At 47.3% G+C, this 13,009-nt stretch overlaps 1 protein-coding gene and 1 non-coding gene across 4 annotated transcripts in view; one reads left to right on the top strand and one right to left on the bottom strand.

The window, feature by feature from the left end:
- The first annotated feature begins 2,052 nt into the window (after positions 1-2,052).
- The window catches only part of GNPTAB (N-acetylglucosamine-1-phosphate transferase subunits alpha and beta), an 83,774-nt gene continuing 72,817 nt past the window's right edge, over positions 2,053-13,009 (top strand). Inside the window, exon 1 of one of the 3 annotated variants that reach the window (XR_011566661.1) lies at positions 2,053-2,410. Coding sequence is in view for 1 of the 3 variants with exons in the window: in XM_070789628.1 (XP_070645729.1) it covers positions 2,294-2,410 (117 nt within the window). In the remaining 2 variants the exon portion in view is untranslated. The remainder of the gene's footprint in view (positions 2,411-13,009) is intronic. The other 2 variants (XM_070789628.1, XM_070789629.1) reach the window with 2 other exon arrangements.
- Positions 10,649-10,721, bottom strand: TRNAG-UCC (transfer RNA glycine (anticodon UCC)). The gene has a single exon. It is a non-coding gene; the product is annotated as a tRNA-Gly (tRNA).

Raw genomic sequence — 13,009 nt, 5'->3', positions numbered from 1 at the left:
CAGTTAATTGAAGAATGTTTTCACCTCTTCGAACCAGCGAGCAGCTAATATTTTCTCTCTAAATGAAATACACTTTCTAGGCCCAGGCCCAGGCTGGGTCCCAGCTGCTCCTATGGTTGGCAGATAGTGGATGAGAACTTCTGTCTCTGGCAGACAAGCTCAATTTCTTGCAACCTTGCCAGTCAGGTACCTCCCTCCTCTCTTGGGATGAGGGGTGGAAAGAGACACCAGGAGGGTTAATAAAATGTTGAAAGAGAAAACTGTGTGTCCTGATAGGAAATATTGTTGTTTCAAACCCCTTGAGACTTAAGTCCTCTGGTTTTATCCAGTTAACCCTAAAGGAAATCAACCCTGAATATTCATTGGAAGGACTGATGCTGAAGTTGAAGCTCCAATACTTTGGCCACCTGATGCGAAAGAGCCGACTCATTGGAAGAGACCCTGATGCTGGGGAAAATTGAGGGCAGGAGGAGAAGGGGATAATAGAGGATGAGATGGTTGCACAGCATCAATGGACATGAGTTTGAGAAAACTGCAGAAGATGGTAAAGGACAGGGAAACCTGCATTCCACGGGGGTGAAAAGAACTGGACACGACTGAGCGACTGAACAACGACAACACTGTCCACAGGCTTCCCAGGTGACTCAGTGGTAAAGAATCCACCTGGTAATGCATGAGCCACAGGAGACTCAGGTTCAATTTCTGGGTCGGGAAGATCCCCTTGAGTAGGAAATGGCAACCTACTTCAGTATTCTTGCTTGGGAAATCCCAAGGACAGAGGAGCCTGGTGGGCTACAGTCTGCGGGGTTGCAGAGTCAGACACAACTGAGCATGCATGCATGGATACTGTCCACACCCCCTCTTCTACCTGAAGGCTCTCTTAAAAATCATCTGGTGCCAAAGTAGAAATAACTGACCTCCTTCGTATGGGTTCCCATCCAATACATGGCACAACGTCTGTTGTAACAACGTTTTTGTTTTTTAAAATAGTATTTAGTGGTTTCTGTGTTTATCTTCCCAACTAGACTCTCTCTGGGAACAGTGGCCAGATCTAGTTCATTTCTGACTGTTTTTTTGGCCCTGCCTGAACAACAACAACGTGGGGGCCTGGTAGTTTCCCAACCAGGGATGTAGACCTAGGCCACTGCAGTGGAAGGGAGGAGTCCTAATCACTGGACAGCCAGGGAATTCCCTCTAGTTCATTTTTGAATACCTGACACCAAGCACCCTGCCAGACACTGGACACTAAATACATATGTAATAAATAGATGAATGAATGAATGAATTTTTAGCACATTTAGTGGTGTTGGAGAAGGCTCTTGAGAGTTCCTTGGACTGCAAGGAGATCCAACCATTCCATCCTAAAGGAGATCTGTCCTGGGTGTTCATTGCAAGGACTGATGTTGAAGCCGAAACTCCAATACTATGGCCACCTGATGCGAAGAGCTGACTCATTTGAAAAGACCCTGATGCTGGGAAAGATTGAAGGCAGGAGAAGGGGCTGACAGAGAATGAGATGGTTGGATGGCATCACCAACTCGATGGACATGGGTTTGGTGGACTCTGGGAGCTGGTGATGGACAGGGAAGCCTGGAGTGCAGCGGTTCATGGGGTCGCAAAGAGTCGGATAGGACTGAGCGAATGAACTGAACTGAACTGAGTCCTTCAAATTCCTCTTTCAAAAATACGGTTAGATATCAGGAGGGGAAGAGATCTATAACAGCGTCTCCTCTTGGCGTTGTGAAAAACCATGATTTGCCAATTATTGTAAATGCAGGAAGGGTTTTGTGCATAAAAACACTGGTGCCAGTGCAGCACTGTCTAGGGCACGGCCTCCTTACAGAGGCCTGTCCTGTCCGGTTGCCGGCACAACTCAGTTTCAAGGATCCCTGCCAGGCCCGAAGAGCGCACCGCGCACGCGTAGTCACGGGGGCTCGCGCCGGTCCTCCGCCCCTCCGCCCTCCAGGTGGCGCTGCCGGCCCGTTCGCCGCCGCCGCCGCCGTCGCCGCCGCCGCCGTCTCTAGCCCGGCTAGACTGGGGCGGCGCCGGCTGCCTTGGGGGCCGCGCGACCGCCTCCGCCGCTAGGAGGGCGTGGGTTCCTAGCTCCCGGAAGCGGCGGCCGCGGCGTGGAGCCGAGCGGGCGTCGGTCCCCGGAGCGGCAATGCGCGGCGGCCGGAGGCTGTGACCTGAGCGCGGCGGCCCTGCGGGGGCCGCGGAATGGCGGCTCGTTGAGGCGGCAGCGGCGGCGTCTCCGACTCCCCGGGCACGGCGCGGCGTGGCGGCGGCCAGGGTGATGCTGCTCAAGCTCTTGCAGAGACAGACCTATACCTGCCTGTCCCACAGGTATGGGCTCTACGTCTGTTTCGTGGGCGTCGTTGTCACCATCGTCTCCGCCTTCCAGTTCGGAGAGGTGAGTAGCGGCGCGGGAGCCCTTGACAGGGCTCCCTGGACCGGCGCGACCGCGCGGTGTCCCGGCCCCGGCGCGCTGCACTCTTGCCTCCCCATCCTCCCTGTAGACACAGGGATGAGCCCAGCGCCTGCCCTTCCCTCCGGGGCGCCGCCAGCTCAGACAGAGCACCTCTCCGGGCTGCGGCTTCAGCATCTGGGGTCCAGATCTCGCCTCCCGACGGTTTGGGAGATCCGCGCTCCTTCTGCGGAATCCCTTTCCCTCCAGGTGCCTTCAGCAGGGACCCCGAGTCATTTGACTTTCTCCCTAAGGCCTTGTTCTGCACGCAGCCCCCCTCCCGGGACCCAGAGTTCCTAAATTTTACCGAATTCTCAGTCCTTGCCCCTCCTGCGGCTTCCTCCTCTAGTGTCACTATTATAACCTTTTCCCTTTACAGAGGCGCTTTATATTCTTAATCCCGTTTCTTCCCGGATCTCAAAACTTTGTCCAAGAGGGGTGTTTTCTTGGCCCGTGAATTTGCTGTGGGGAGAGTGTACTGGCCCCAAATTTGAAGGACTTACACGTGAAAGGTTTTTTTTTTCCCCCCTTACATTTTTGCTCTCTTATTTGAGACAGCTTAATCTGTTAACCTTTAGAGGCTGTACTGGTAGATGTACATACACTGGTGTGGGAGCGCCCCTGACAGCTCCTGCTCTTCTCTATCATGAGATAGCTGAGGCTAGGGCTCCTTCATGTGACCATGACGCCCTTAACCATCTTGGACTCCAGCACCGGATCTCTTGGGAACCAGCACAAGCCTTCAGGTCACGGGATATGCTAATAACTTAGATTCGGGATCACACTAGCCCAACCTTTCCTAATCTGCTCACAGTTGATATTGCATAAAGTAACTCGGTATGACTGTAAACCCCAGAGGGTCCAAGCAACAGGTTTGGCAGGTTGAAACACCCAGGTTTAATAGATTTTGTGCCCCTCTGGATATGGACTTTAAACATTTTCTTGAGTGAAGCAGCCCTTTGGTTGAGGTTGGATAGTTATTTCACGATTGACCATCCAATATAGTATTCTTTGTTGTAAACAAATGTGTAGGAGACTATGAGTAGGTGAGAACTGAAAGTGTACCTGGATGTGATTTTAGAGAACACCCCATTTTAAAATGTGGCCGTAGCAACTGGAAGAAAGTTGTGTTTTCAGGTTGTTATAAATCCATCTCTTTGTTTTAATATATATATATATTGGGGGGTGGGTGGGTGGGTAAGAGGTTGCAAAACGTTTTAAAATGAACAGAGTGCTGTTCAGAAATGCCACATTATACATTTGCTATGTACACAGAATATATGTACATTTCCAGCATGAAGTCTGGACTCCTGCTGGATTCTGGGCTCCATAAGAGAGGGTGCAGTCTTTAACCAGTGTGACCAGGCACTATGCCAGGTAATGCCAGAGTATACAGTCTAAATATTTGTCTGATGAATGAATAAATTATATGGGACAATTTCCAGGTTTTCAGTTTTAGTATTTCTTGGTCTAGGGGCTGATGAAAATAAGTCTTATTAAGTAAGGGTTGAGAAAGCGACCCAGACCTCTAAGTGTGAAATACGTACCTAATATTATGCCACCTGCTGTTCTGTTTTGCTTCATGTATTGCATTTTAATACAGTGATCATATGTGTACCTTGTTGTGTCCTATTGCTGATAGAAGATTTGTAAGGCAAGTGCAGAGAAAAAGAGAGTTGAGTCGGGCAGTCAGGCAAGAAAAGGAAATGTATTAGAGGGAAAAGAGAGGGTGACTGGCTCTTAAGGAGAACCAGCGTTCTCCCTTTCGGACAGAGTCCTCCTTATACCCCACCAATGAAAAAGTCTCTGAAGGGATGGTCACATAGCCGGAGGTCTGGAATCTGGTGGTCTTGCAGCTTTGAGAAGATAAGCGCCAGTGAGATAACGGGATGCCATTTGGGCAGTTTGGTTAGTCCCACAGATCACTGTGATTTTATTCTTTGTGCAAGGTCGACATAAAGAGCCATCTTATCAATGAGACCCCATGTAGGCCCTATCATTCCAGCCTTTTGATTTAGGATAAGGGCTGAAGGTCAGTCATCTGTAACTGCTTCCTGCAGGACAGGGGCTTCCTGGGGATAAGGTAAGAAAAGGCTGGAATGCGGGTCAAGAGGATTTGTGTGGGGTCAAAGTATTTGATAATCCGAATGAGTTAGAAGTAGCTCTAGGATAGTTCAGTTGGTAAAGGCTTGTAAGTGGTCCTGAAGAAATTTTGAAAAAAGACGCATTAAACATGGGCTGAAAGTTAGAATAAGGGTGAGGAGAAGGAGAGGGCCTAGAAAAGGTAGGACCCAGGGCATCCAATTCCAATTGCTTACCCAGTTTTCCCATGAATTACTGAGGTGTTGGCCTATTCTCAAGGCCCTGTTTGTCAAATTTGTTGCTGCTTCCTTTACAACGCCTGATTTATTGGTGGAGAAACAGCAGGCTTCCTTCAAAAATAGGCATAGTGAGTGAAGTCACTCAGTCGTGTCCGACTCGTTGCAACCCCATGGACTATAGCCTACCAGGCTCCTCTGTTGGATTTTCCAGGAATTAGTACTGGAGTGGATTGCCATTTCCTTCTCCAGGGGATCTTCCCGACCCAGGGATCGAATCCGGGTCTCCTACATTGTAGACAGACGCTTTACTGTCTGAGCCACCAGGGAAGTCCAAAAATAGGCATAACCCTCCTTTTTCTGCTGTGAGAAGGTCTAATCCTCTTCTGTTTTGGAGGACCACGGCTACCAGGGAATCTAGCTGGTTTTGGATAGTGATGAGGCCGTTAGCTATTTCTTCTAGGCTGTCAGTGAGGTCTTTAAAAAGGCTTTGGTAGTAATTAAAAGAGGTTGTGAGTCCTGCGGTCCCTCTCCCAATCCCAGTGGCTATTCCTAAACCAATTAATAGAGGAATGAATTGAATTGCCCATTTGGGTCAGTTATGAGTTAGTGGGATAGGAAGGGTCTGATTGTTAGGAGCAATAGAAATATCTGGGGCCAGATATACCAGGGTGCATGTTCCTGTCTGGTTAGTGGGAAGACATAAATAAGTAGTGGTTCCACATAAGAAAAATATCCCAGGAGTAAGAAGACAACGGCTGAAATCAATAGCAAATAGGAGTCTTTCTGGGAAATTATTAGTAGTCTCCGAAACTGACAGCAAACTCACCAGTGTAGCCCCTGCAAGAGGAGTATTTACACCACATGCAGAAGGGAGTCTCCCTGAGAAAGTAAGCGAATGTCCTGCAGTTCCTGAGACATGATAGACAGATCAGCCTGAAGGGAAGGAGAGATGTGAAGTACGATTACAGAGGTGTGGCGGTATAGTTCCTAGCTGGGGGCAAGAATTGTTCATAGAGTTTTGTCTGGAAAAACAGAAAGGAGCCTGTTGTAGACCAATGTCAGAAGTGGTGGGTGTTAAGGAGCAGTAACCAGGCTAGAGGGTGGGCTTGGGATAGTAATTGAGGCTTTGAATTTTGAGAGGTCTCTCCCAAGAATAGGAGTGGGGCATTTTGGGAGTATGAGAAAAGGATGGGAAAATGGGTTATCTTGAAGTGTGCAAGGTAGAGGCTCGGTTATTTGTCGTGTAGATATTAAACTGTCAACCCCCATAACAGAGACCTGAGACCTTGGTTTTTCTGGAGTAGGCAGGCATAGGAGACTAAGTGGCCCCCGCGTCAATGAGAAAGGAGATTGGCTTACCTGCCACTGTTTAAGAGTTACCCTGGGCTCCGTAGAGGTGATGAGAGTCGGGGTCTAGGGCCCTGGGTACCTTCAGTCTAAAGTGGAGAGTCCGAGAAGGCTGGGCAGAGCTGGGTTGGAGGACTCCTGCCCAGGACCAGGAGGAGGGATCCCTGAAGGGGGATTTGGGCAGTCGACCTTCCAATATCCCTTTATGCCACAGCTGGGACATGGACCTGGAGGGGCCCTTGGCTTTAGGAATGAGCGGCCCCAGTGGCCTTCTTTGCCACATTTGAAGCAGGGCCCAGGTGGCTTCCTTTCTTTGTTGATTGATGAGGCTTGGAGCCATGTAGAGCAGTGGCTAAAAGGTGGTATTTGGCCTGATCTCGTTGGGCCTTCTCTAGCTTTGCCTGTTCTTCCCGATTATTGAAAATCTTAAAAGCTAAATTTAAAAGGTCTCGTTGAGGGGTTTGAGGGCCTTCTGCCTTTTTTAGTTTCTTTCAGATATCTGGGGATGACTGGGAGATAAAATGGGTATTAAGGACAATGGTGCCCCCTGCTGAAGTGGGGTCTAATTTTGTATATTTTTGTAGCACTTCCATTAACCTGGCTAAAAATTGTGCTGAGTTTTCATCTAGCCCTTGAGTTATTTCCTGGAGCTGATCAAAGTTGATGGCTTTATGCCCTGCCTTTTGAAGGCACACAATGAGGCAAGCAACCATGTGATTACCGGCTGCTCGTCCAGGTGTCCCTGCCTGATAGTCCCAGTTGGGATCTTCTGGGGGACAGATGTCGCCCCTACAGGCCCAGTGTCACCTGTCCTGTGTATCTCATCAGCATGCGCCTGAGAGGCTTCCTTCTCTTCTGGGAGACGAGTGGAGGAAAGGATGATGCAAATATCATGCCAGGTTAAGTCATAAGACTGGGTAAGATGCTTGAATTCTTTTAGATAATTATCTGGGTCTGAGGAGAAGGAGCCAAGACGCTTTTCAATCTGAGATAGGTTGGTAAGGGAGAATGGGATGTGAACCCAGCAATGCTTTCTGCTCCAGCTACTTCCTGTAAAGGCGGGGTCAGGGGAGGGCAGGGGAAGGAGTGGGGTCCTGGGTGAAGTTTCCTATTTTAAAGTTGTTCAGACTGGGTACTGGGAGGGCGTCTAGGGAGGTCAGGGTAAAGCCTTGGGACCCTCAGGGTAGAGGGTGGGGCTGAGGTCTTAGAGCTTATCTAAGGTGGAGGTTGTGGAACTGGATCTGGAGTGGCTGCAAGGGGGTTGGGAGCGATAGGAGGTGGGCTGTGGTCCGAAGGGTTGAAGGAAGAAGAAAAGTCTGAACAGGGATCAGGAGGATGTGGCCCAGAGTGGGCTAGGTGTATCTGAGAAGTAGGACAGAATTCACAGAGAGAGGGTCAAGAGCCAAGAGCAAAGCAAGACTGAACATAAGGGATTTCTAACCACTTGCCATTGTGGCAGCAGAAGTTATCGAGGTCCCATGCTGCTGCTGCTGCTAAGTTGCTTCAGTCGTGTGCGACCCCATGGACTGCAGCCCACCAGGCTTCTCTGTCCATGGGATTCTCCAGGCAAGAACACTGGAGTGGGTTGCCATTTCCTTCTCCAACGCACGAAAGTGGAAAGTGAAAGTGAAGTCGCTCAGTCGTGTCTGACTCTTAGCGACCCCATGGACTGCAGCCTACCAGGCTCCACCATCCATGGGATTTTCCAGGCAAGAGTACTGGAGTGGGGTGCCATTGCCTTCTCCCATCGAGGTCCCATAGAGTATTATAATCAAGAGTTCCATTTCTGGCCATTGGGACCTGTTATCAAGTCTGTATTCTGGCCAAACAGTGTTAGAATAGTAAATAAGTCTTTTTGGTCTTATCTCCCCGTGGAAGCCTGAAGCTTTTAGGTTTCAGAGTAGGCATCCTAGAGGAGTAGGTTTTGAGGGCTGGGATTGAGAATTTCCCATTGCAGCCGAATAGGGAGCTAAGACAAAGGCAAAAGAAAGCAAGGAGAAAGGTCCGAGAGAAAAGGTTTCCCCCTTCTCAGGACTTTCTCAGAGAGTAATAATAGTCTGCTTTGAAACGGGTGTTCCCTATTTCAAAGTCAGACGGGGTGCAAGGCTGAGGGCCGTGGGGATCCTTCCCACCTAGTGCTGGGGCTTGGAAAAGAGGCGCAAAAGAGGATCTGAGGGAACGGGATTTCACTCACCCTTGTAACCGATGGATGAAATGTGGGCCAGTGTGTGTGTGGGCCAGTCCAGCAAGGCAAGTGGAGAGTCCTGTCCAGGAGCTCATCTCAGTTTCTCGGCAAGGTCCAAGGGAGGGGACCACTCAGTTGCGGTGGATCCTCCCTCCTGGGTTCCGGCACCAGAATGTAAAGCGAGTGCAGAGAAAAAGAGAGCAAGCCAGGCAGTCAGGCAAGAAAAGGAAATTTATTAGAGGGCAAAGAGAGGGTGACTGGCTCTTAAGGAGAACCAGCGTTCTCCCTTTCTGACGGAGTCCTTCTTATACCCCACCAATGAAAAAGTCTCTGAAGGGATGGTCACATAGCCAGAGGTCTGGAATCTGGTGGTCTTGCAGCTTTGAGAAGATAAGCACCAGTGAGATAACAGGATGCCATTGGGCAATTTGGTCAGTCTCACAGACCATCTTTTTTTGGGTGTTAGTTCTAAAAGGTCTTGTAGGTCTTCATAGAACCGTTCAACTTCAGTTTCTTCAGTGTTACTGGTCGGGGCATAGACTTGGATTACCATGATATTGAATGGTTTGTCTTGGAAACGAACAGAGATCATTCTGTCGTTTTTGAGATTGCATCCAAGTACTGCATTTTGGACTCTTTAGTTGAGTATGATGGCTACTCCTGAACTGAACTGAACACAGATCATTGTGATTTTATTCTTCGTTTGCAAGGTGGACATAACTAGCCATCTTATCAATGAGACTCCATGTGGGCCCTATCAAGATTATTTTGGCCTGAGTACTTTTAAATTTTGTGTGTTCCACACCTGGTTATTTATTTACCAAAAGAAAGTCTATAAATGGCCATAGATCTTAAAGTTTGGAACTCTTCAGCTTGTGTCTGTGGTTTCTCAAATAGCCTGTGCTATCCCTTGTATGATCTTCAAAAGGATACTTAACCTTTCCAATCTTCAGCTTCCTCATCTTTAAAAAGGAGGCAGAATCACTTTGTTCATAGAGTTCATGCATGCGTGCTAGGTCGCTTCAGTCGTGTCTGACTCTTTGTGACCCCATGGACTGTAGCCTGCCAGGCTTCTCTGTCCACGGGATTCTCCAGGCGTGAATACTGCCTGGAGTGGGTTCCCATGCCCTCTTCCAGGGGATCTTCCTGACCCAAGGATCGAACCCCTGTCTCTTCCTTCTCCTGCATTGGCAGGCAGGTCAGGTTCTTTACCACTAGCGCCACCTGGGAATAGTGAGGATCAAATAAGTCATGTCTGCAAAAGACCTTTCAGTTCCTGGCACATGACAGGCTCTCATTAAGTGGTAGAACTACAGCTGCTGTTTTTATTGTCACCAACTATCTTATGCCCTTAGTACTTAATTTGAAACAGATCTTTGAAGTAGAATACACTCATAATACAGTTAATGGTGGTGGTGGTTTAGTCTCTCAGTCGTGACTCTGTGACCCCTTGGACTGTAGCCCACCAGGCGCCTCTGTCCATGGGATTTCCCAAGCAAGGAGACTGGTGTTGGTTACCATTTGCTTCTGCAGGGGATAGTCCCAACCTAGGGATCAAACCCACCTCTCCTGCTTAGCAGATTCTTTACCACTGAGCCACCTGGAAAGCCAATACAATTAATATTGCCAACTTAATAATAGCTTCACCAATTGTAATGGATAGAAGGATGAAGAAGATCATTGTTAATTATGAACTCATCACTTTTTTCTCTCTTAGGGTAAGTGGTATTGGCTGCTACCTTTTGATAAGACATTTGTACACTCGTCCAAATTTTTAGGAAGAAAAATGGAATTGAGGAAAGGAAGTATTAAAAGCATATATATATGTTTTCCCTTTGAGTCAGGTACTTTCTAGAGAGACCTTGGGAACTCTGATTGAACAAAAGCAGAACCCAATCCAAACCCACAGGGAGGGCCCTCTGGATAGGTACCAATGTCCACTGAAGTGCATTGCCTTCAGTGATGGTAGCAGGTAAACTAGTTGATCTGGGCAAGACCTGTGGCCTCTGGGAGCCTCAGTTTCCTCACGTATAAATGAATGATTATCCCTTTTAGCTCAGAGACTTCTGATGTTAAATGTTTGTCCTCTGTTGATATTGTGTAGACTATTTTTTGGACCATGGGACACGACTGAGCGACTTCACTTTTACTTTTCACTTTCACTTTTCACTTACATGCATTGGAGAAGGAAATGGCAACCCACTCCAGTGTTCTTGCCTGGAGAATCCCAGGGGTGGGGGAGCCTGGTGGGCTACCGTCTATGGGGTCGCACAGAGTCGGACACGACTGAATCGACTTAGCAGCAGCAGCAGGTGGCATGTGGGATCTTAGTTCCCTGACCAGGGATCAAACCTGTGCCTCCTGCAGTGGAAGTGCAGAGTCTTAACCACTGGACCACCAGGGAAGTCCCTGTGTAGACTTTAACACTTGCTTTTGAAGTAAAAGATGTTATTTTAGGGTCATCATTATTATTTAGTACATTTTATATGCAAATCCACAATCCCATATCTGAAAATTCTACTGAATTACCTCAGTATCTTTTAGAATGAAACGTGTGAGTATTCACAGTCAGTGAGGAAAGTAAAGACTATAAATAGCTTCAAGTCAGTTTAGATCGGGTTTTGCCACCAAATGAGGTCAGGTCAGGTTTTGCTGCCAAATAAAGATCTACAGTGTTGAGAGCTTTTTGGATTTTCAGATTGTGAATAAAGGGTTGTAGATCACCTCTGGGTATGTGAGTGTCAGCGTGCATGCATGTGTATAAAATATATCACTTCCTTTACGTGTTTGAGGAAGTGATATATTCCTAAGTATGGAAACAAAGAAGTATCCGAAAATGAACTTCAATGAGCAAGTCAGACAAGTTCAGATAGAATCTGCCCGTGTGGGGCAGTAACTTTTCCCTGGCCTCTCTCCTCTTTTGTTCACCTGCCTTCTTATTTTGAATTAGTTAGATACTGTTCAGTGAAAAAGAAGACTGAAAACTGGGTCCAACTCCAGTTTCTCATACTGGCTTAGTTTCAAGAAAGAAATTAGTTGTTTGTATTTGATTAGCTCCCTCATTAAACAGATACATTTTGATTGTGTTCTTTGCCAAAAGCAAGAAGTAGGTGACGTTATAGGAACCTGGCCTGAGAACTGGGAGGCAGCCTCTGGCCTGCTTCTAGCTCCACCATAAACTGACCCTCAGTGGTATTGCTTTGTGTAGATTCCTTTTGGGGGTGGAGAAGACTTTCATTATTAAAAATGGTTTAAAATTTCTAGACTGGATTTCTGACACCCGCATTTTTTCTTTAATGTTCTGTGAATTTACATTTATGGGGAAGCATGAATTATAATGTAATGGAGTTTGTGCTACAGAAAAAATGCCAGTGGCTGCATTGAGCTTCTTTTTTTGGCCATGCCACAGGGTTGCAGGATCTTAGTTCCCTGACCAGGGATTGAATCTGTGCTTGGCAGCGAAAGCACAGAATCCTAACACTGGATGGTCACGGAATTCCCATACTGAGCCTCTTTAAATGGTATCTTTTGTGGGGCGGGTTGGAAGAGATACATACTCTTGCTGTCAAAGCAGATACCTTGTCATTTTTCCCTGCTGTATTCTTAGCACCTCAAAAGTGCTTGGTACCTAGTAGGTGCTAAATGCTTGATGAGTGAATGAATGAATTAGGGTGATCTTAACCAACATCTCTTGAAGCTCATTTTCAGAAAAGGTAAGTTTTCTATTCTGATGCAGATCATCTGTACTTGCCTTTTATTTCTCAGACATGATTGTTCAAGTTGTACCCTGCATGGTGGAAAATACTGTCAGATATGAAGAATTTTGTATAGCTCATCCTTGGCCATTTTTGTCAGGTTGAGATGAGGCCATGATACACCTATGAGTAACAATACAAGAGAGCAGGTAATTGAAAGCCTGAGTAGGTACACAACAATGGCCTAGAAAATCAGAGGAGGGGAAGAGGATTGTGGGTCGAAACATTCTAGGGGAAGTTGAGACTGTTACAAGGAGGTGGGAGCCTTTTCTTTTTGAATTATTAGGGGTTTAAAAATGTCACTGGTATTAGCCAGCAGCACTTGGTTGCAAGTGAGAGAATCCCACCTCAGACCTGGGTTAGGAAAAAATTATAAAAAAATTTTTTTTATAATTGAAAAATATAGGGTGAAATTTCTGTATTTTCAGGATCAGATCGAGGTGCTCGAATGTTATCATCAGTACTCTTTGTTCCTGCTCTGCAGGGTTTAGTGAGTCTAGTTCTGACAGGCCTTCCCCGTATGGGAGCCAAGGTTGCTGGCAGCAACTCCAGCAGCTAGTCTTCCAATTTAGTAACCTTCCTCATCAGTGCCAGCTAGACCCAGGACGGCCTGCCTCGCCGGGGAGTGGGTGCCCTTGTGCCCTCGTTAACCACCTGGATCATCCCTGGGGCTCTGGTTATAGGTGGGACTGTCAGTTTCAACTAAACCAGGTGAAGTGAGAGGGGCTCCCCAGAGGGAGATGAGGAGGCTGCTGTCAAAACAGCGCCAGAGCAGCAACGTCCTAGCCTGGCTGATGGCCTTTAGCCCTTTACCTTGTTTAGGAAGATGTGAAAGTGGGTTGTTTCCGTTTTTCATTTTTAATGTCATGTTGTTAAATTACCTTGTTTTTCATTTTTAATATCATGTTGTTATTATCTGTGAAACTTGTATTCTTGG

This window comes from Bos indicus, chromosome 5, assembly GCF_029378745.1.
Source record: "Bos indicus isolate NIAB-ARS_2022 breed Sahiwal x Tharparkar chromosome 5, NIAB-ARS_B.indTharparkar_mat_pri_1.0, whole genome shotgun sequence".
NCBI classification, from domain to species: Eukaryota; Metazoa; Chordata; class Mammalia; order Artiodactyla; family Bovidae; genus Bos; species Bos indicus.
The sequence above is the reverse complement of the archived record's forward strand: the minus strand, read 5'-3'. Positions and strand labels throughout refer to the sequence as shown.